General features: G+C 48.9%; 1 protein-coding gene across 6 annotated transcripts in view; it reads right to left on the bottom strand.

Annotated features, from left to right (window-relative positions):
• LOC105497977 (potassium calcium-activated channel subfamily N member 3) overlaps positions 1-20,465 on the bottom strand; it is a 164,937-nt gene that overhangs the window by 58,069 nt on the left and 86,403 nt on the right. For 5 of the 6 annotated variants that reach the window (XM_011769619.3, XM_011769620.3, XM_071084621.1 and 2 more), the window contains one exon: positions 6,666-7,084. In XM_011769619.3, coding sequence (XP_011767921.2) covers positions 6,666-7,084 — 419 coding nt within the window. Of the gene's footprint in view, positions 1-2,179; positions 4,956-6,665; positions 7,085-20,465 lie in introns of those variants that run through there. The other variant, XM_011769622.3, reaches the window with a different exon arrangement.

The following is a 20,465-nucleotide window of genomic DNA, read 5'->3' as shown; positions in this document are numbered from 1 at the left end:
TACTTTGTGTATATCTCTGATGATGCTTTTATCCAAATTATTATCATTTCTTCCTCTGAAATAACTCTAATTCTTAGATTTCACCTGGATCCTATAGCCTCCAGTTCTGTCCTACTCATCCTTTCTCTTATCTCTTTTACATTCTGAAAGAACTTTAAATTTTTTAAGTTTGTCTCCACATTCCACATTTTAAAAAATGTAATACCATCAATGTGGATTTTCTTTTTGCTAAAACAATTTTAGTTTTCTAGACCTCTATGCTTATGTGAACCAGATACATTTTCATTTCACATCTGCCCACTCTTCTCTGTCATAAGGATCATATATATTCTGGCACCCTATTAGAGATGCCCAAGACTCTTCTTTCTTTTCCTTTTTTTTTTTTTGAGACAGGGTCTCACTCTGTCACCCAGGCTGGAGTGCAGTGGCACAATCTCTGCTCACTGCATCCTTGACTTCTCAGGCTAGGTGATCCCCCCACCTCAGCCTCCTGAGTAACTGGGACTACAGGTGCACCACCACTCTCGGCTAATTTTTTTTTTCCCCCAGAGATCGGGTCAGGCTGGTCTCGAACTCCTGACCTCAGGTGATCCGCCTGGTTTAACCTCCCAAAGTGCTGGGATTACAGGCGTGAGCCACTGTGCCTGGCCACCCAAGACTTTTCTACTGTTGCTTTTGGTTTCTCATAATTAAACATTTTTCAGGAATCTTCAGGATTATTTTCCTCTTCCTTAATGCTGCAGGTTTTTCTCAAAGGCCTCCAGCAGGATCCCTGTCGCCTCCCTACCTTTCCTCCTGAGCCATCCATCTCTCCGCCTGGCACCAGCAGGGGATTGCCACAGGCTGCTCCTTCCCTACCGGAGGCTAACTTCTCACTTCTCCAGCTAGAGGGCAGGGTTCCTGGGTCTAGCAGGCTTCATCCCATGTGGTAGGCTACTTTCCTATCCTCTCTAACTAGTCCTCTGATACCATAAACCAGTGGTTTGCAAACTTTTAAAATCATGAGCTCCTACCAGTTAAAAATTTTTTTAGCACGCCCTCCTCCATTATACACATATTTATTATAAACTACAGACATGTATTGCTCTCTACCCATTTATTAAATGTTAGCTAGGCTTATTATATATATCCATATATATACCCATATATACCCATATATATACATGGGTAGAAGTTCTGATCATTTCTTCCCATAGTCCCATGGATCACTGTGCGTGTGCCCCACATTGGAGGTTATAACTCAAACCAAAGCAGCCCATGAGGAAGCACAGTGCCCGGCCCCACTGTTCCCAGGCTTTGCTCAGTTCTGCTCAGCCTACAGGGTTTAGCTTGCAGGTTTTCATCAACCCCATGTAGGGTGCTTCATCCCTGTAACGACCACCTTCCTACTGTTTTGTTTTTGGGTTTTTTTTTTTTTTGAAAGGGAGTGTCACTCTGTTGCCCAGGCTGGAGTGCAGTGGCGGGATCTCGGCTCACTGAAAGCCTCGCCTCCCGGGTTCAAGTGATTCTCCTGTCTCAGCCTCCCAAGTAGCTGGGACTACAGGTGCATGCCACCACGCCTGGCTAATTTTTCTGTACTTTTAGTAGAGACGGGGGTTTCACCATGTTAGCCAGGATGGTCTCGATCTCCTGACCTCATGATCCCCCCGCCTCAGCCTCCCAAAGTGCTGGGATTACTGGCGCGAGCCACAGTGCCCGGCCATTCCTACTGTTCCCTTGGAGTGGAAGTACCCCTTCTTGGAGGGGGTAGGAGGTCGTGGGAAGGTGATCGAAGGAGGAGGGAACTCTGGTCTTGCTTCCTGCTGCTGGCAAGTGCAGACCTGGGTGTCTGAGGCACGGGCAGAAGAGGGCACAGGAAGGAAGCCTCTTTTTACCTCCTTACAATGGGAGTGGTGGCTCTTTTAATGAGAGAAAGAACGGATCACAAATTGTTTTTCTCCTGCTTCAGGAGCTAGGTCTCCAGAATAAAATTTCTCATTAAAATATCAGTATGCCAAAAGTTAACCACCACAATCAAAAACCTGTTGACAGACTGAAGACCTGGGACACTGAGACAGCCTGTTGCAGAATTTGGAGCCTCAGGAGGGACCAAAGCAAAGGGTCCAAAGGGTCCGAAGGGAATCCACTCAAGAGGCCAGGAAGGTCATTTACAAAGCATGGCTCTGACGGCAAAGCTTACCCCACTTCATCAACGCTATGGGAAGCCTTGTTGCTCCTCCCAAGGACATAAGCATATGAAGGTGAGCTGGCAGGCCACTGCTCAAGGCACGCTAGGAAAGCTGGCTTCTCCAACCTGCTGCCGCAGTGAGGACCTGGGGCCTCAGATGGTCTCTCCACCAGTAAGGCTGCTTAGCGCTTGACAGTGTATAATCAGGAGGTTCCTCCCTGAGAGGCCTGTGGGAGGTGGGCAGGCAGCCAGGAGAATCCCAGAGAATGCGGAGTGCCACAACTGTCAGGCCTCAGAACCCATGATGTAATGCCTCTCCGGGGGCAAGGAAAACAAGCCCGCTGTTGTCACTGCCCTCCCAGCAACCAGGCACTGCCCTCCCCATGGCACGGCTGTTCTGCATAATTACGATCCCACTCTCTCTCCTTGGGAGGAGGAAATATGAAAAACCTTTGCTGTCACATAAAAACCAACCCAAGATATGAGAACTGTCTTTTAAAATACATCTTGCTGTAGAAAGATTTCCATAGCAACTTCAGAAGTGTGTGTATACAACTAGAGATAAGTCTAGGCTGATGAAAGCCACCTGGAATGTGAACAGGCTCTGGGCATCAGCAGCTGTGGATTTTTCTAGAACCTGTCATGTTGCTGTGTGACCCTGGGCAAGTCACTTACCCTCTCTGATGCCTAAGGTGATAGAATCATCATTAGATCAAGCTGAGAGAGATCAAGTTCATCTTGTCCACACTACCTGGTCTGATGCTTCAGTTCCCCAAGGCTTCCCCTGCTTTCAGCTTCTGTCCAGTCTCTGGCTGAATAAGTCCTGGCTGAAGGCCTCTGCCAATATTACTTATTATTTGATATTGGGAAAGACAATGATCATTTAAGCTTGATTCTAAAAATATTGCTCAGTGTTTGTAAGAGAAGTGCTTTGCCTGTTTAGGAAACAATGTATTAATAGGGCAGATTCCTGGGACAGAGTCTGTGAGCTGCTGAGATTTGGGGGTGGGAGTTTGATTGGGGCTGCTCTCAGGATCAACACCTCTGGGGTGTAGGGGAAGCTCCCAGGTGCAGTGGTAACACAGGCCTTAGGCGATCCCTCAGGGACCCTGGAGCCCGGTTGAGTGTGCTACTAGAAGCAATCAGGGTTGGGCCTTTGAACTCCCACACTGACAAATCCCCTCGGGAGCTTGCTGCTCCCAAGCAAGGGGCTTGACCTTAAGAGAGGGACTCAGTCACAACCCCAGCTAAGGGAATGAGAGCCCGGGTCCTGGAGGGGCATCCGGGTGAAGCAATATGCCATCCACTACATGGTTGTGTTTGAATTGGATATGAAGGCAGCCCAGGAGGCTTAAGTATGATAACATGGTCAAGACCATAGGCAGCGGAGGCAGGGAAAACAGCAAGACTGGGATTCACATGTCAGTCTCAGTGGCCTTGAGACTCTGAGATTGGGAAAGTTGCCAGGAGAGTCGAGGCCATGATTTCCTCGTATGTGCAGGATTCAGCCTGGATTGGTGACACACACATGGAAGTTCAGAGTCAGAAACGAGTCCAGATTCTGGCTCCATGCTTACTATTAAGAGCTCGGTGACCTCGGGGCCAGTTACTTTCTATCAGTTTCCTCGATTCTGCCATGAGGCTTCATGTCCAATTCAAACACATCCATGTAGTGGATGACATGTTGCTTCACCCAGATGCCCCTCCAGAACCTGGGTTCTCCTCCCCTCAGGCAAGGTACCTCTCTCATAGATCTATTGTGAGGGTAAGCTGGGATGGCTTATGGATTTTACACAGAACTAGCACAGGGGAGTAACAATAACATCTACCATGCTTTAATACACCTCATGTTATACCTAAGTCTTTGTTCAAATGGCCTTTTTGCAAGAGAAGGGAACTTTCAGAGAATTTCCGATTTGCTCATTGATCCTCCGTGCCTTGGTCTTAGCGGGGGCTTATGACCCATGTCTGTAGAAAGAGAGAGAGAGACCCAGTGGCCCACCAGGGGCCAGGCTACTCCAGCCTCAGCTTGGAAGTTATGGAAGGCCATGCAATATCAAATGAGATGCATCATCTAAGTACTTTGCAAACTACATTCTTTAAAACAAGCTTATTTTCCAGTGAAAAATAGTCACCCCTTCTTGTGACAGGTTCAATAAATTATGAAACTCACTTGCAGGTACTTTGTTGCATGTTCAGCCTGTTTGCTCATCTGAAGTACATGCCAGGGATCATCCGAGGACATGAAAGACTTCAAATAGCTTAAAGGGCTGCACAAATTCAATTACTATTGTTGATAGACAACGCGGCTTCCATCATTTAGAAAGGAAAAGAGGAAGAATATAGGCCAATGTATGGTAGAAGTTGGGCTGTTCTAATTATAAGAAGGCAGCACAAAATTCCCAAGAGTTATCAAGGGATCTACACTATTATTACTAATTTTCACCATCACTGGATCGCAATACACAGTGCATATATACTACCTTGTTTGACTCTAACAGTAAATCCTGTATCCAGCTTTCAGATCAGAAAATTGAGGTCCAGAGAGGTGAAGCAACCAGCACAATGTTGCTCAGCTAACAGTACCATGAGGAGTTTGGGGTTGAAACCCAAGCACATGCTTTCTCCATTGGGCAAAGAGCGTCTGCTTACCGGAGAAGGCTCATGAAGCCCCGTGCAGTGTGGTCCCACTCAGAGCGGATGTTGCAATGTCAGCTGCTGAGTAATGGCGAGGTTCTGAATAGGTGAGCATGGTGTGTCCCTGAGGCTCTGTGTGTGAGAAAGGTCTTCCAACACTGCACTGGCTCTCACAGCCTGAACCTGCATCCCGGAGCCTGAACCCTTGTTCTGCGGCAGCAGAATGCCCTCTCAGTTTGACCGTGTGTCTGCTGGCCAAAACGCTGAAAGAAATATCTGCAAACAGAACGTCTCAAAAATAGGTAGGAGATATGGTTCAAGGTACCCATGTGGGGTGTGTTTAGGCTAACTCTTCCCCAGACTTCTTTGTCTTGTTTGATCTCTGCTAGGACACTGGTGCATGGAAGGTGTGGCAATATAATTGTAAGTGTTGACGAATTAAGGATGACTACCAGGATCTGTGTAAATTACATAGGATGCTTCACCATACCTCCCAACATACTGAAAATAATCTCTCTCAAGTAAACATAGCTTCGTTCTATTTCAAGTGATCCTCAATTTAAAATGAGGAAACTGTATTCCGGAGAGGTTAAGTAACTTGCCCCAGGTCTCACAGCTACTTAGGGGCAGAATCACAGTTTCTAACCTAGATTTGGACTCCCCATATCAAATCAGATTAAAATGAATATCCAGGGCTGGGTGCAGTGGCTCACGCCTGTAATCCCAGAATTTTGGGAGGCCAAGGTAGGAGGAACACTTGAAGCCAGGAGTTCAAGACCAGCCTGACCAACATGGTGAAACCCCATCTCTACTAAAAATACAAAAATTAGCCTAGCATGGTGGTGTATGCCTGTAATCCCAGCTACATGGGAGGCTGAGGCAGGAGAATTGCTTGAAGTTGGGAGGCAGAGATTGCAGTGAGCAGAGACTGTGCCACTGCACTCCAGCCTGGGTGAGAGGATGAGACTCCATCTCAAATAAATAAATAAATAAATAAATAAGATGAATATCCAGGACCCCTTGCACGGGAGAAGAGTCATGAAAGGCAGCTCAAAGGTGGTGGAAGGAGGTGGTCTCAGTCCTGCCCTTGTGCCTTGATGATGGCTGTTCCAAGGAGCTGGCATTTTGTTCTACAGCCCTGGATCTCTATCAGGACACATCTCCCTTCTATCTCATGAGTAGCTCCTCTGAATGACTCCCAACCACCAGCCTCCTAAAACGTTTCCCAAAGTATGTTCCATCAGTACAGTGCTTCTCAAAGTAAGGTGCATATGAATCACCAGGTGACCTTGTTAAATGCAAATCCTAATTCAGTCATTCTGGGCTAAGGCCTGAGATTCTGGGAATTGTTCTAACAAGTTCCCAGTGATGCCAATGCTGCTGGTCTGTGAACCAAACTTTGAGTAGCAAGGTACCAATAGTGCTTTATAATAAAAAGGGTTTGAGGGCAAATACAATTGAGAAAGTTTGAACTAAACGAAAATAAATGGTTTCATTACTGCAGGACTTCTCAGAGCCTTTAAAATGCTAATAAGCATTATTAATACCCAAGAGGAAGAAATTGCAATGTGTTATATGTGAGTTACTGATGTAACCAGAATGATATATCGGTTTGCAAAGAAGCAACGGAAAATCAGGAAAATTCTGTGCCTTTTTCCCACCTTACCTTGGTTCCAAAGCTGCAATTACAGCTCATACTCAACCCCAACTCAGCACTCCCCTCTTTCCCACTGTCTCCTTTCAGGTGTCTGGGTACATGCCTGTCTCCTCCATCAGACCACATACCTCCTGGCACCCCTGCTCGTCCTCCCTTCCCTGTCCCAGCACAGACTCTGCACTCAGAAGGCCCCAGGTGGAATACCTTTCGCAGACACGGACGGTCCAGGCAGCAATGATCCACAGAGAGATGCTGAACACGAGCAGCACAGTGCCAGGGCAGATGGTCATGAGCGTCTTCATGACGAAGCGGGTGTTGAAGTTGATCTTGTTGAGGGCCCCGATGCTGCGGGACGAGGCATCGGTGAAGAGCTTGCTGTGCAGCAGCATGACTCGGGCGATCAGGTACAGGCGCAGGAACATGGGGATAGACAGGATGATGTCCACATCGGCCTCCGCCCGGGAGGGTGTGTAGGAGAAGGCCAGGCGTGCTGTCCAGAAGAACTTGTACTCGCCAGGAATGGGGTGGATGGCGCACACCAGCATCTCCAGGCTGATGTAGAGGATGCGCTCGTAGGTCATGGCTATCCGCCAGTCATCCGCGCCATTGTCGATCACAAAGAGCTGGTGGGGGCAGAGAGTCCATTAGTGTGGCCAGGACCAGGAAGTGCACAGCAGGGCCCAGACAGGACAGGTGGGGCAGGCTGGGGCGGGCTCCTGGGCTCAGGTCAGCCTGACCCCCTCAGCCTGCTCTTTAGGGGCCTTGCTGTGTGGCAAGAGCCCTGGATGGGGAGTAGGGAGACCTGGATTCAGGTCCGGCTGGGAGGCCCTGACTAAGACACTTTGACTCTCTAGGCCTCACTTTCCTCCTCTGCAAATCCCTTCCTGAGATATAGTGATTTATAATAAGAAATCATATAATTGGTCTTTATCCTGGTTTAGGCACAGTTCCTAAAACCTTAGGAATTTCCAAAGTGATAAGTGTCGTTTGTATGCTAATGAGATGACTAGTGGCTGGGGTGGGAGGTGGGGATCCAGGGTAGCCTCAGGATGGGTGCTGGTTGCCAGGGGAACCAATCTGGTGATGAGACGGCTGGAAATTTCAGCCCCACCCCACCACCTCCTGGGAGGGAAGAGGGGCCCGAAGGTTGAGTTGATCACCAATGGCCAATGATGTCATCAATTATGTCTGTGTAATGAAACCTCCATAAAATCCCAAAAAGACTGTGTGTGTGTGTGTGTGTGTGTGTGTGTGTGTGTGTGTGTGTTTTAACTTCTATTTTAGGTTCAGGGGTACATATGCAGGTTTACTATATAGGTAAACTTGTGTTACAGAGGCTTGTTGTACAGATGATTTTGTCAACCAGGTACTAAGCCTAGTACCCAATAGTTATTTTTTCTGATCCTCTCCCTCCCACTCTCCACCCTCAGTGTCTATCGTTCCCCTCTTTGTGTTTCGATGAGCTTCTAGATAGCTGGACACATGGAGGTCCCTGGACACGTGGAGGGTTCCGTGCCCAGAGAGGGCATGGAAGCTCCACCCCTTCCCATGCGCCCTGCCCTTTGCTTCGCTCCCATATGGCTGCTCATCTGAATCCTTTGTAAGGTCCTTTATAATAAACCAGTAAATGTGTTTCCCTGAGTTCAGTGAGCTGCTCTAGAAAATTAATGAAAACCTGAGAAGGGCGTCCTGGGAACCCCTGATTTATAGCCACTTGGTCAGAGGCTCAGGTAAAACAGCCTGGGGCTGGTGACTGGCGTCACAAGTGGGGTCAATGTGGTGGGACTGAGCCCTCAACCCATGGGAGCCAACACTAACTCCAGGCAGACAGTCAGGGTTGAGTTATATTGCAGGACACTCAGCCAGTGGCCACTGGAGAACTGCTTGGTGTGTGGGAACCACCCCCTCCTTTTTGCTGACCACAAGTGTTCTATATTGAGCCACTTCCCAAGGTCCCTTCCAGCACACAGGTGCCAAATTGGCTCTTTCACGATGGTGAGAAAGATCAACTCATTTGTATTAAAAACACATCCCTGAGCCCCTGCCAGACCTGAGCTGAGCCCTGGAAGGGGATGCGAAGATGAAAAAGTCATGTTTCCCGCATGAGTGAACTCGCAAGGGCTGGCACAGATTCCTTCTCCCCACTCAGAGAAGGGAGCACAAGTGTTTGCTGGTAGCACTGCGCTCTCAGACAGTGCAGTGAAGCATTCACGGCACGGACTCTGGAGCCAGACTGCCTGATCCTAACACTACTGGCTCCACGATCTTGGGCAAGTTACCGAACCGCCCTATGCCTCAGTGACCTCATCTGGGGATGATGATAATAGCTGCTGCACAGAGGCCGCTGTGAGGCTGCAGTGGGTTCGTATATGCAGCATGCATGGAATCCTGCCTAGCACCCAGCATGCTATGTAACTATTAGCTATTCTTAGTTTTAGCATTATTAATGGATCTGGTCTGTCTTTCTGTAAAATGACAGTTGGACTCAGTGATGTCTAAGCTTCCTTCTAGCCCTAACCTTTCACGAAGATGCTTCCTGCTGTCACCTCATGAGGATGGCTGTTCACACAAGAATTGACTGAGCACCAGCTGTGTGCCCAGCCTTTGTCTTCGGGTAAGTCCCACTGTGGAGTCCCACCATGTTTGATGACTGTGAAACGGAGTTCACATCTTTCCCCTCTGTGGCCTCAGTCTTCATCTGAGACTGAAATGAGAAGCCTGTAAGGTCTCATCCAGCTCAGATGATTTGATTCTTGGAGGGTGAGGCCTGAGATCCGCGCATATGTTCGGTGTGGGCCTCCTGTGCAGGCACCTCACTTCTGGGAGGTAGTGGAGTGTTTATCATCACACTATGCCCTCTCTCTACTGGGCCCTTGGCCCTCCAGCAGATCTGGCTGATGCCTGTCCCAGCTCATCCACAAACACATCCCACTCAAGACTCCAGCCTCATATGCTGCCTGCTCCACCGATAGCCAAAGAGAGCTGCTGCTCTCCAAAGCTGCTTATGTTTGCCTTTAAACAGGAGACAGGCAGGGTCCTGTGGCCTAACATGAGCTCAGGATGAAGGGCACCAACACCAGCACCTCCTGGCCAGGAGAGCAGCCCACGCATGCATCCTGGGAAGGCCTGAGATGCAAGGCTGGAAGAAACTAGGCTGGGTTAGGAGAAATTAATGTTGAGGCCAGGGTTGGGTGGAGGTTTTACTTAACGTGGAAACACACCCTCAGCACAGAAAGAGTAACAGAGAGACTGGATCAGCGTGGATTTGTGGGGTCTGGCTGAAAGCCAAGTGAAGCCTTCCTTTCCTCCCTTGCACAGGGAGATCAGGGAATGAAGGGCTCTTTATTCTGTCCATCCAACTGTCTCCTTGGTCTGGGCTGAAGGAAGCTTCTGCTCTGTTTCAAAGTTAGTCACCAAGCAGCTTTCTCTCCCCATTTTGCTGCCTTCCTTAGTTCAGCAGGAACCGAGGACCCAGGAGAGGACCTATGGTACCAGGCCTGGTGTGGGGTGGGCGGGCGATGCTTGCCTTGCTTTTAGCATCTACCTGTGATATGTTTCGGCAGCAAGGGGAACCTACCAGGCAATTCAGTGGGCCCTGAGAGGCATGGGCGGGGGAGGCAGCACTAGGAGGCAAGTCTCTCACCTTGCTGAGCCTCAGTTTCTCTTTCTCCCTGCTGTGTACCCTTACAAAGCCATAATGGAGAGCAGAGGAGAAAATGGGTTGACAGGGCTTAATAAACTACAAAGGATCATTTGTTCATTCATTCATTCATTCATTCAACAAACATGTGTTGAAGGCCCTATGAGCAGCCCCCCACCAACCCACCCATAAGGATCCTGAAGGGAAACTAGAGGGGACTGTGGGAGCAACTGGCTGAGAGGCTCACCTGGTGGCTCTAATCAGGGAGCTGTCATTTCTGAACAGGAGACAGTACCCAGCACAGCACCAGCTGGAGACTCACCCTCCTCCTTCCCCAGTGCAGCTGAGCCTGGGTTTTTCCAGACACAGGTTTCCCCCAGCAATTGGAAAGCCCTAATGGCTGTTCAAAGGGTTCCCTCTGCTTCTAACTGCCGCCCGACAGGCCAAGCCATGGCAACGTGACTGCCTGGCCAAATTCTTCAAATGCAAAATTAAAACCATCTACTCTGTAATAAAGAATTGCATCTGGTTACTATAGTAACTGGGTTCACTCTGGGCAGGAAGGGAAGCAACAAGTAACAGATTCCTTTGATTGCCTGATGAGGAGCGGGATTGTAAGCCGTCACAGCTGAAGGGGAGAACGCACCAGCAGCTCTGCCCAGCGTGACGGGAAGGTGCTGGTCCCCAGCTGCCTCTCGGGTGCCCTGCCTCAGTTGCAGCTTGCTGGTGCAGGGAAGGTGGGGGCCACATGGGGTAGTGGAGCTGGAGGCCAGAGAGCTAGCCTGAAGTCCTCCACATCCAGGTATTAGCCATGTGATCTCAGGCCCTGTGTGACTTCTCTGAGCTTGTTTCCACATCTCCAACAGGGGAACATTGACCTTGGCCCTGCCTGCCTCATGAGGTTAGTGTTAGGATCCAATAATACAGATAAAAAGTTGGTGGCTGGGGTTGGTGGCCCACGCGGTGGCTCACGCCTATAATCCCAGCACTTTGGGAGGCCGAGGCAGGCAGATTGCCTGAGCTCAGGAGTTCGCAAACAGCCTGGGCAACACAGTGAAACCGTCTCTACTAAAACACAAAAAAATTAGCCGGGTGTGGTGGCGGGCACCTGTAGTCCCAGCTACTCGGGAGGCTGAGGCAGGAGAATCGCTTGAACCCGGAAGGCAGAGCTTGCAGTGAGCGAAGATTGCGCCACCGCACTCCAGTCTGGGCGACAGAGCAAGACTCAGTCTCAAAATAAATAAATAAATAAGTCCGACAATGCTTTACTAACTGTCTAAAAATGTGAGGGATTTTTAAGCTGGAGGGCCTGGGGGGCACTCATAAACACTGTGTGTAAAGAGGCGGTGTTTTGAGTAGGCGGTTGGGGGAGTTTTCAGGCTGCAGGTTAAAAGCCTCTGCTAGACAGGGATCCACTGCAGGGTTTTCTGCATCTGCAGGGTGCGACGTGGCCCAGAAGATCCCATTGCTGTCCCACATGAGGACACTCTATGCTTCCTTCCTTCCTTCTGACCCCTGGAATCACAGTTCTCCAAGTGTGGTCTCGCTCCCTCCCGTTTCAGAGTAAGTAGCAGATACCCCACTCCGCTGGTTCCTCACTCTGCATCCCATTCATTCCTAACAAAGCACAATCCCAATTATTGGTTTGCGTTTGTGAGATTTTTGCTGTCTCACCCCTTAGACGTGGTTCTCAACCTACTCACATCGCACATTAGAATAACTTGGAGAGCTTGTTCAAAAATACCCATGCCCAGGCCCACCCCAGGCCAAGTAAATCAGAATCTCTGGGGGTGGAGCCCTGGCACGGGGGTTCTTCTTAAGGCTCCAAGGTGAGTCTAAAATGTAACCAGGATTGGGAACCCCCCCCCCACCAGTCACAGTTGGAGCTCCAAAGAGACAAGGGCTGTGTCTTCCTTGTTCCCTGTGGCATCTCCAGAGCCTAGCTCAGATCTTAGTGCTTAGTAGGTGTTCAATAAATGCTTGTTTAGTGAATTAATAATTCCCACATGTGTGCCCCTGGACTAATCTTCCCTCTCTTGGGCTCAGCTTCCTCCTCTGAGGAATGAGGGAATAGACTAGACAATCCCCAAGGTACCTCCTGCCTTAAGAAGCCATAATTCTGTGGTTCTACACAGACCCTCTTGCTGGCGGCTCCCACCTCATCTGTGTTCTCAGTGCACCTGAGCTCTCCAGGGACAGGAACCATGCCTGGCTCATCTCACCCCACTCCCATGCCTGAGACGTTGCCTGGCACAGAGTGGGCAGTCAGTAGAATTTTGGTGAATAAAAAGTGTGTAGGCGGATGACTGTGTCATATGAAGAAAAGGACAGATTGCCCGTGGCCCTTGTTAACCACCCAGAATGGAAATTCCTGTTGAAAATCCATTCCTAAGCCTGTGACTCACAAAGGACTTGACAATTCATCTCACACCATGGGAAGGGACACCCTCTTATTCTCAAAGGGTGGTTCAACCTCGAATAAACTGTCCCAGGTGACCTCCAAGCCTTAGAAAGTTCTAGAGCAAGTCTGAAACCAGGATATTGAGTAGCGCTGGACCAGAGGGGCAGGAGGAGTGTGTATGTGGCTCCACAAAGGACTATCTTCCCCTAGGGCTTAGTCTCAGTCATCCAGCCGTGACTCTAGACCAGCTTGACTGTTGGCCTCTGACGGATTCTGGAAAAGTACTGAGGTGATGTGGACACAATGTGGCATGGGGCAGGGAGCACTGTGGGCCCTCGAGTGGTCTGTTCTGGGCTGTTCCAGAGCAGGAGAAGCCACAGAGGCCCAGGGCTGATGAACGAGTCCCTTCCTGACCAAACGTGGGTTTGCTCCTCGCATGCTGGCCTCCCTGAATGGGGAAAGGAAAGCCACATTCTCCGAGTCACTGAATCTTTCTGCCTCCTAAGCCTAAAAAAGTGATTTCACTCATTGAGGGTGCAACTGGCCTGAAGATGTAATGTGTCAGTACCACAGTCTCTGGTATCCTGAAAGTTCCACTCTTTCCTCAGATAGTTGCTCTGTCCAGAGGTGGCTCTAGGCCTAATCCCTCTACCACTTAACTGGTGGTTCTGAGGACTTGTAGGATTTTCAGCCGTTAGTATAATTCTGAGAGCTCTGGGAGAGAGACTGTATGCAACAGTGATTCCAAACTTTCCTTTAAGGAGCTTGTAATTAGAGAAAAAGGAGAACTAACTCAACTCAGTTCAGTATAATAATTATTAAGAATCAACAAGGTTAGGCTACTGTGGGTATATAAATATGAATCAAACACATGTCCCATGAATCAGTTCACAATCTCAAGTAGCTCTAGCAAAAGACATGCATGATTTGGATGCAATTTGAAAAGCTTCTTGGGCTAGACAGGGCTTCAGCAGTGCCTGGAAGGCATGTATCAGACACACCGGAGGGGGCAGCTTGCAGAAATGGCCACAAATTCCTCCCATCCCATTCACTTACTTCTGTACATGTGACTTTGCCTCTCTTCCAGTCAAGAAGTACAGCCTATTTCTCTCTCTCTTTTTTTTGAGATAGTTTCACTCTTGTCAACCAGGCTAGAGTGCAATGGCGCCATCTGCCTCCCGGGTTCAAGCGATTCTCCTGCCTCAGCCTCCTGAGTAGCTGCGATAACAGGCACCCACAACCACACTTGGCTAATGTTTGTATTTTTAGTAGAGATGGGGTTTCACCATGTTGGCCAGGCTGGTCTCGAACTCCTCACCTCCAGTGATATGCCCACCTCAGCCTCCCAAAGTGCTGGGATTACAGGTGTGAGCCACCACACCTGGCCAGTACAGCCTATTTCTCAATCTCTTCAGTCTGAATTTAGCCATGTACCTTGCTTTGGCCAGTGGAACAGTAGAAAGAGTGATACAGCAGAGGTTTGAAAAATGTCAGCACCGTGAGGCTCACTATAGACACATGGCCTCACTATCCCTTTCAGCCCAGCCTACAGCCAGCACCAGCTGCCAGCCATCAGAAGCCATCCTAGACCAGCTGCATGACAGAAGCTCACCCCAGGTAAGACCAGCGGAAGAACCACCAAGCTGAGCCCAGCCCAAATGACTAATCCACAGAAATGTGACCTAAATTCTTATTTTAAGCCGTTATGTTTTGAGGTGCTTTGTTATGCCACAAAACTAATATATAACAAAACTAATTCTTACATTTGGCACATATTAGAAAAGCCAGGTCATGTGCCAACTGTGCCCAACATTTTCCTTTTAGATTCTTATGCCACAGCCCCTAGAAGGAACCCTCACCTGTCCCCACCTTCCCACTCCACTCAGTTATATCTGCTGGCCAGTTTTTCTCAAGCAACTAGGTTACTGGATGGGGAGGAGATCAGGGTCAAGGGCCATTCCAGCTTCCCCTATCCCCACTCCCACCATGGATGCATCATTTGAGATATCAAAGAATAACTCAGGGCATTTAAAAAGTTATTTTGCAAGCAGTTTGGTTGTTTTGCATACAAAGTGTTTTCTCAGATGTGAGGAAGTCAGCTGGTAGACTGAATCACAGAACAAAGGCAAAACGGAATTAATAGGGGGGGCACTGGAGAAAAACAGCATGGAGTCTGGGAACAGTGGACCTTGTTGGCAAATGCTGAAGCTAAACGGATTCGCTGGCAGCTAACGAAGAGGTCAGCATGGTATTCCATCCTTGGACGGCCAGTGAGGGATAGTACAGAAAGCACTTTTAGTTATTCAGGGATTCTTCAGAAGCCCTCAGCTTTCAGCTGTGGGCGTGTCACAGGCCCTCTCCCTTGTCACCTGCACCTCAGGGAGTCCAGGTCTGAGCTTTCCCTGGTTACAGTGTCTCACCAAGCAAAGATGTAATCACCAGCTCACCACAAGGCCAATGCTGAAGGCCATCTGGCCACCTCAGGACAGGGCCATTCAGCTGCAATCTCTGTAGGGCCTGGGACAGGTTGCCTTGACAGGGAAACAAGGACACTACCCAGTGTCTCCAGCAGCCACATGGCACAGCCTGAGCTTCAGGCTTGTGAGGCCTTCCCACACTTCCTGCAGAGGGGTAGGCATGCAGGGAAGCTTGCCTTTTTTCTTTTTTTTTTTTTTAGGATAAGTTTAGAGTCCATTCATTGGATTCACTCGTTTTCCCCTCATTCTATTTTGAAAGGCTTGAGACCTTTCTGATTTTTTATTTAAGCAAAATCTGTCATTAAAATATTGTCAGCGATCAGGAAGGAGAGCATATTCCTGCTTAGACACTTTCTGACCAAACTGAAAAACTTTCACTCTTGCACAACTATGAATTTCTCTAAATTAAAGGAGACAAAATGGAAAAAGCCTTTTTGTGTACTGTTCCCTCTCTGTGGGGAAAAAAACTTCAGGGAAAATTTCCATCATTTAAAAAAAATACACAGAAACAAAGCAAGAGGAAAAAATTACAGATTTTCTTAAGATATATTATTTATATATAATATATTTTATATTTTATATATATACATATATAAATTTAAACACCCTGGAGCACATATTCTGCATGTACACCATTACTAGGGGGGTTACCATGGAAGCAACATCAAAAGTCCTGTAGTACCTAATTAGCTTTCCCTGAGGACAGGAGCTGATTGCCAGTGATGAAATGAACTTCTGGGTTTGCAGCAATGGTTCGTAAAATTTCCAGTCAGCAAATGCTCCATGGAACTAGAGGAAGAAAGGGAGGAAGGTGGGGGGTGGGAAGCAAAGGTAGAAAAAAGGTGGCTCTAAAACAGGCCAGCCAGTGAATGGGCCTTGTCAGGGAAGTCTATGATTCTACCATAAACATGATGCTTAGGGCGAAGGGGTCCATGCTACCCAGCTCTGTATCTAAGAAGAAATTGTTCTCATCTGAAACCATCCCACTCCCTGGGCCATGTGTGATGTCCCACAGTGGCTCTTTGGTCCGGCCAGGACAGGCTTCTCCTGAGTGCCTCACCAGAGCTCGCTTTTGGTCTGTTGCAGTGTATAATGACTACCCATGGGCGTTATGGAGCCTGAAGTTTGTTTGGGACTAACAGAGGCCAGTGGTGATCATAAATCCTTTCCCCTGTCCTCAGTTCTCAGAGAAAGAAAGCCAAGTTACAGCATTTAAGGGAGCCATTATATTTCACTCACATAGCAGGAATTTCTTGATCCCTGACCACGGCACCACTGGGGATAGAGCATCCCACCTCTGGCCATCTGTGTGTGGCAAGTCTCTGGACCTGAGATTCATCAGTGTAATGTGAAGACTTGGATGCAATTTGTAGTTTTCCATTTTCTCCAGGCTGTAGGGCCATTTCTTTTATAAGATTGTTCATGTACGCCCAACATGGGAAACACAAATTCAGAGCTGTTGTAGTTGAAAGGGTAGAGAAGAACATTCAAAGATCAACTCACTCACCTCCTCCTCCAGTCTAGATCTCTGTAGTGGACCCCATGCTCTCCATAGAACCCTTTGATTGGAAATCCTTTGGATGGACTGACTGGTCTCTAGTTGTAATGAGAGACAAGGTGTGATGCTGGAAATCAAGTGTTTGGGGTCTGGTTCAAGAGGTGCTGGATGCACAGGCATGGAGCTTTGCCCTGATCAGCTTATTCACTCATTCATTCATTGAGTATGAGTTGAGCCCCTATTATGTGACTTGGTAAGCTCTAGGGATATAGCAAGACAAATAGACAAGGCCCCTGTCCCCACAGAGCTTACATTTCAGGGGAGGAAAACAGATATTAAACCGGTAAACCATTTAATTTTAGACAGTGACACCTGCCAGGAAGAGAATAAGACAGGGCAAAGGAAATGGGAGAAGTCCCAGACAGCCAGGACAGGGCTCTCTATGGAGGGGTCCTCTGAATCCAAAGTGAGCCTTGCAAAGGTATGCATTACAGAGGGGACAACCATGTGCAAAAACCCCAAGGCAGGATGGAGTTTAGAGAGTTGCAGAGACAGAAGAAAGAAGACCAATGTGAAAAAGAAGTGAGGGATGGTACCAGATGAGGCCAAGAAGGTAGCAGGACCCAGATCACTGGGACCTTGGAGGTCACAGAATGAGCTTTATCAAAGGATAGGAGACCACAGACCCACTCCCACCAGGGCCATGTGCACCATGTCACCACTTTCTGAAGACAGACTGCCCACAGGTTAAATATGCACCTGCGGTAGTCAGTTCGGGTCTCCAAAACAAAATACCACAGACTGGGTAACTTAAAAAACAGAAATGTATTTTTTCACAGTGCTGGAGGCTGGAAGTCTGAGATCAGGGTGCCAACACAGTCAGGCTCTCTTCCTGGCTTGCAGGTGGCCGCCATCTCACTGTGTCCTCACATGGCAGAGAGATGGAGAGAGACCTCTCTTTTTCTCTTCTCCTAGAGCCTCAGTGCTATAGGATTAGGCCCCATCCTTATAACCTTATTTAAACTTAATTACCTCCCACAGACCCTATCTCCAAGGCAGTTACATTGGAGGTTAGGGCCTCAACAAATGTGTTTTGGGGAGACACAATTCAGTTCATAGCTATTTCCTTTTGTGTGAAAATTACCCAAAAGCCAGACTGTGGGCCAAGCCAGGTGACTTTGCACATACCATTTCTTTTTTTTTTTTTTTTTTTTTTTGAGACGGAGTCTCGCTGTGTCTCCCAGGCTGGAGTGCAGTGGCGTGATCTCGGCTCACTGCAAGCTCCGCCTCCCAGGTTCACGCCATTCTCCCGCCTCAGCCTCCCGAGTAGCTGAGACTACAGGCGCCTGCCACCACGCCCGGCTAGTTTTTTGTATTTTTAGTAGAGACGGGGTTTCACCATGTTAGCCAGGATAGTCTCGATCTCCTGACCTCGTGATCCACCCGCCTCGGCCTCCCAAAGTGCTGGGATTACAGGCTTGAGCCACCGTGCCCGGCCTGCACATACCATTTCATTGCAATCTCATAATGTCCCTGTAAGGGAGTAATATGCCCATTTAGCAGATGAAGAAATCCAAACCAAGAGAAGTTCAATCAATTGACTGCGGCCTTCAGCATTCTGTGTCTTCCAAATCCCACGCCCTTTCACCTGCCAGCCTGCTAAGCAGGCCTTCTATTTGGGGGCTGACCAGTTTGGGGTATACGTTGTCTTCTAAAGAAAACTCAGCCAGGCACGGTGGCTCAAGCCTGTAATCCCAGCACTTTGGGAGGCCGAGGCGGGCGGATCACGAGGTCAGGAGATCGAGACCATCCTGGCTAACACAGTGAAAACCCGTCTCTACTAAAAATAAAAAAAAATTAGCCAGGAATGGTGGTGGGCACCTGTAGTCCCACCTACTCAGGAGGCTGAGGCAGGAGAATGGCCTGAACCCAGGAGGCAAAGCTTGCAGTGAGCCGAGACTGCGCCATTGTACTCCAGCCTGGATGACGGAGCGAGACTCCGTCTCAAAAAAAAAAAAAGAAAACTCAAGTCCACACTTTAAATGCTCATTCTCAGAAGAATCTTTGCTGACCAGAGAATCAATATACAATTAAAATAAACTGGGTTCCATCCCTGGTGTCTGCACCACCTTGGAAACCCACATTGTTACCTGCAATCTAGACTGGGCTATGTTTGTGGAACTAAGACCACAGCTTTCATTTCCACAGATAGAATATCCATTTATCATCTTTCCCTTCCTCCTCTTCCCACCAGTGAACAGACCTCTATGGAGACCTGGTGATGGGGTCCCTAGCGAGGAAGAGACCATCTTAGTTTAGGAGCCCACTTACACACCCCAGCATGTTTGCTAATGAAGAAGATTCCTCTGGATAGGGCTGGGGTGGGGTCAGAGGAGACCAACACAGGGCTTAATGTATGTGCCCTAGAAATGAACAGAACATTGGAGGTGGGAGATTGTGAGCTATGGGACTGGAAGGAGAGGGCAGGTGGCTAAGCAGCACCTTGGGCCAGTCCCATGAGAGGGGGAAGCCGGAGCCCACTGAGGACTAACTGCTGCTGACCACCCATGAGACACGGACAGTGCTGAGACTGTAAGATCAGGCGCATGTGGCGTTCTCTGTCCCATTTGTTGTGCCCCCACCACCTCACCCCTTCCCCTTGCTCCAGATCCATGGAAATGTCGGCTAATCTAGAGGCCTTGGTCATGGGCCCCTCGAGGAGCAATGGGAACAGGAAGGGTGCCTTAAGGGGTCACTAAGCACAGGATAGAGGTGGAGAATTCAGCAGAAAGAGTTTGACATCAGATGAGCTGTCAAGAGAGAAGTGGAAGTTTCCGAGCCCCCAGAGACCAGTGGAAAGACACTGGGTCCCCTCCTGTGTGGGGTGGGAGTTTGTAACCAATTCTATTTGAAGCAGTAAGGCCAAGTGTCCCCAGTCAATCCTTGGGCTGCAGTGGCCACACCTCGGTCTCATCATGTGCCCCGCGCCCCAGCCATCTTTACGTTGCTGCCAGAGCGAATGTTCCAAAATACAAACCAAATCATGTCACCTCCCCCTCTGGAACCTTTCAGTGGCAACCCAGACTGTCCAACCTCCTAACTGCACTTGGCCAAAAGGGCCTTTTCCCACCTGGCACCAGCTGGCCCCTCCATCCCCATCACCTGCCACACCTCGTGTCTCATCCCAGCCAAACCAAGTTACCAGTAACCCCTGAGCTTGCGCCCCTCCATCTTCTGTACAAGCACTCCCTCTTCTCAGCTTCTTCACCAGAGACCTCCAGATCAAGCGTCCCTCCCTTCCACAGGTCTAAGCTGGTCCCTTCCAACTCCCAGGTGGGGCTGGGTGCCTTCCTCCAGTATTCCCCAGGCCCTGTGCCCCCTGCTTGTCACAGAGCCAATCCCCAAATGGCAGCTGGAGAAGGATGGCCAGACAGTTGGGGAGTGCTAGCCCGCGTTTCAGGGGACCAGACCTTACAGGCACCATTTCATTTAGTCCTTAACAGTGTTCTGAGATAGGTATTCTTATTTCTATTTTACAGACAGGGAAACTGAGGCTCGGAGAGATTAAGTAATTTACTAAAGGTCACACAGTTAATAAGGGGCAGACCTAGGCTCTAGAGCTGGGGCAGGCAGCCTCCAAAGTTCACTCTCTCCACTACTGTGTGTGCTGCCCCAGGCTGTACTAGGAGGGCTTGTTGGACTGAACCCGGATGTTTGCTTGTCCCAGGCCAGGCCAATACGTGTTTCTGGTTCTCTGTGTGCCTTGGCAGATCCAGGAGTCAAAGGTTTCTGTGCATCTGCTAAGTCTGGGGTAAGAGGAATCGTTTTCTCAACAGGAAGTTTCTGGTAAGTTTCTTTCCTTTTGACACATGAAAGGATCCTGCTAAATGTTTGGGGGTAGGGGAGGAACAGCATCATCACTGGGGCTGCTGGGCCCTGATTGGTTCTAAGTCACCTGTTTACCACTCAGGGAGAAATTCTTTAACCC

Source organism: Macaca nemestrina, chromosome 1, assembly GCF_043159975.1.
Source record: "Macaca nemestrina isolate mMacNem1 chromosome 1, mMacNem.hap1, whole genome shotgun sequence".
NCBI classification, from domain to species: domain Eukaryota; kingdom Metazoa; phylum Chordata; class Mammalia; order Primates; family Cercopithecidae; genus Macaca; species Macaca nemestrina.
Note: the sequence above shows the minus strand (reverse complement) of the source record. Positions and strands in the feature narration are given on the sequence as shown.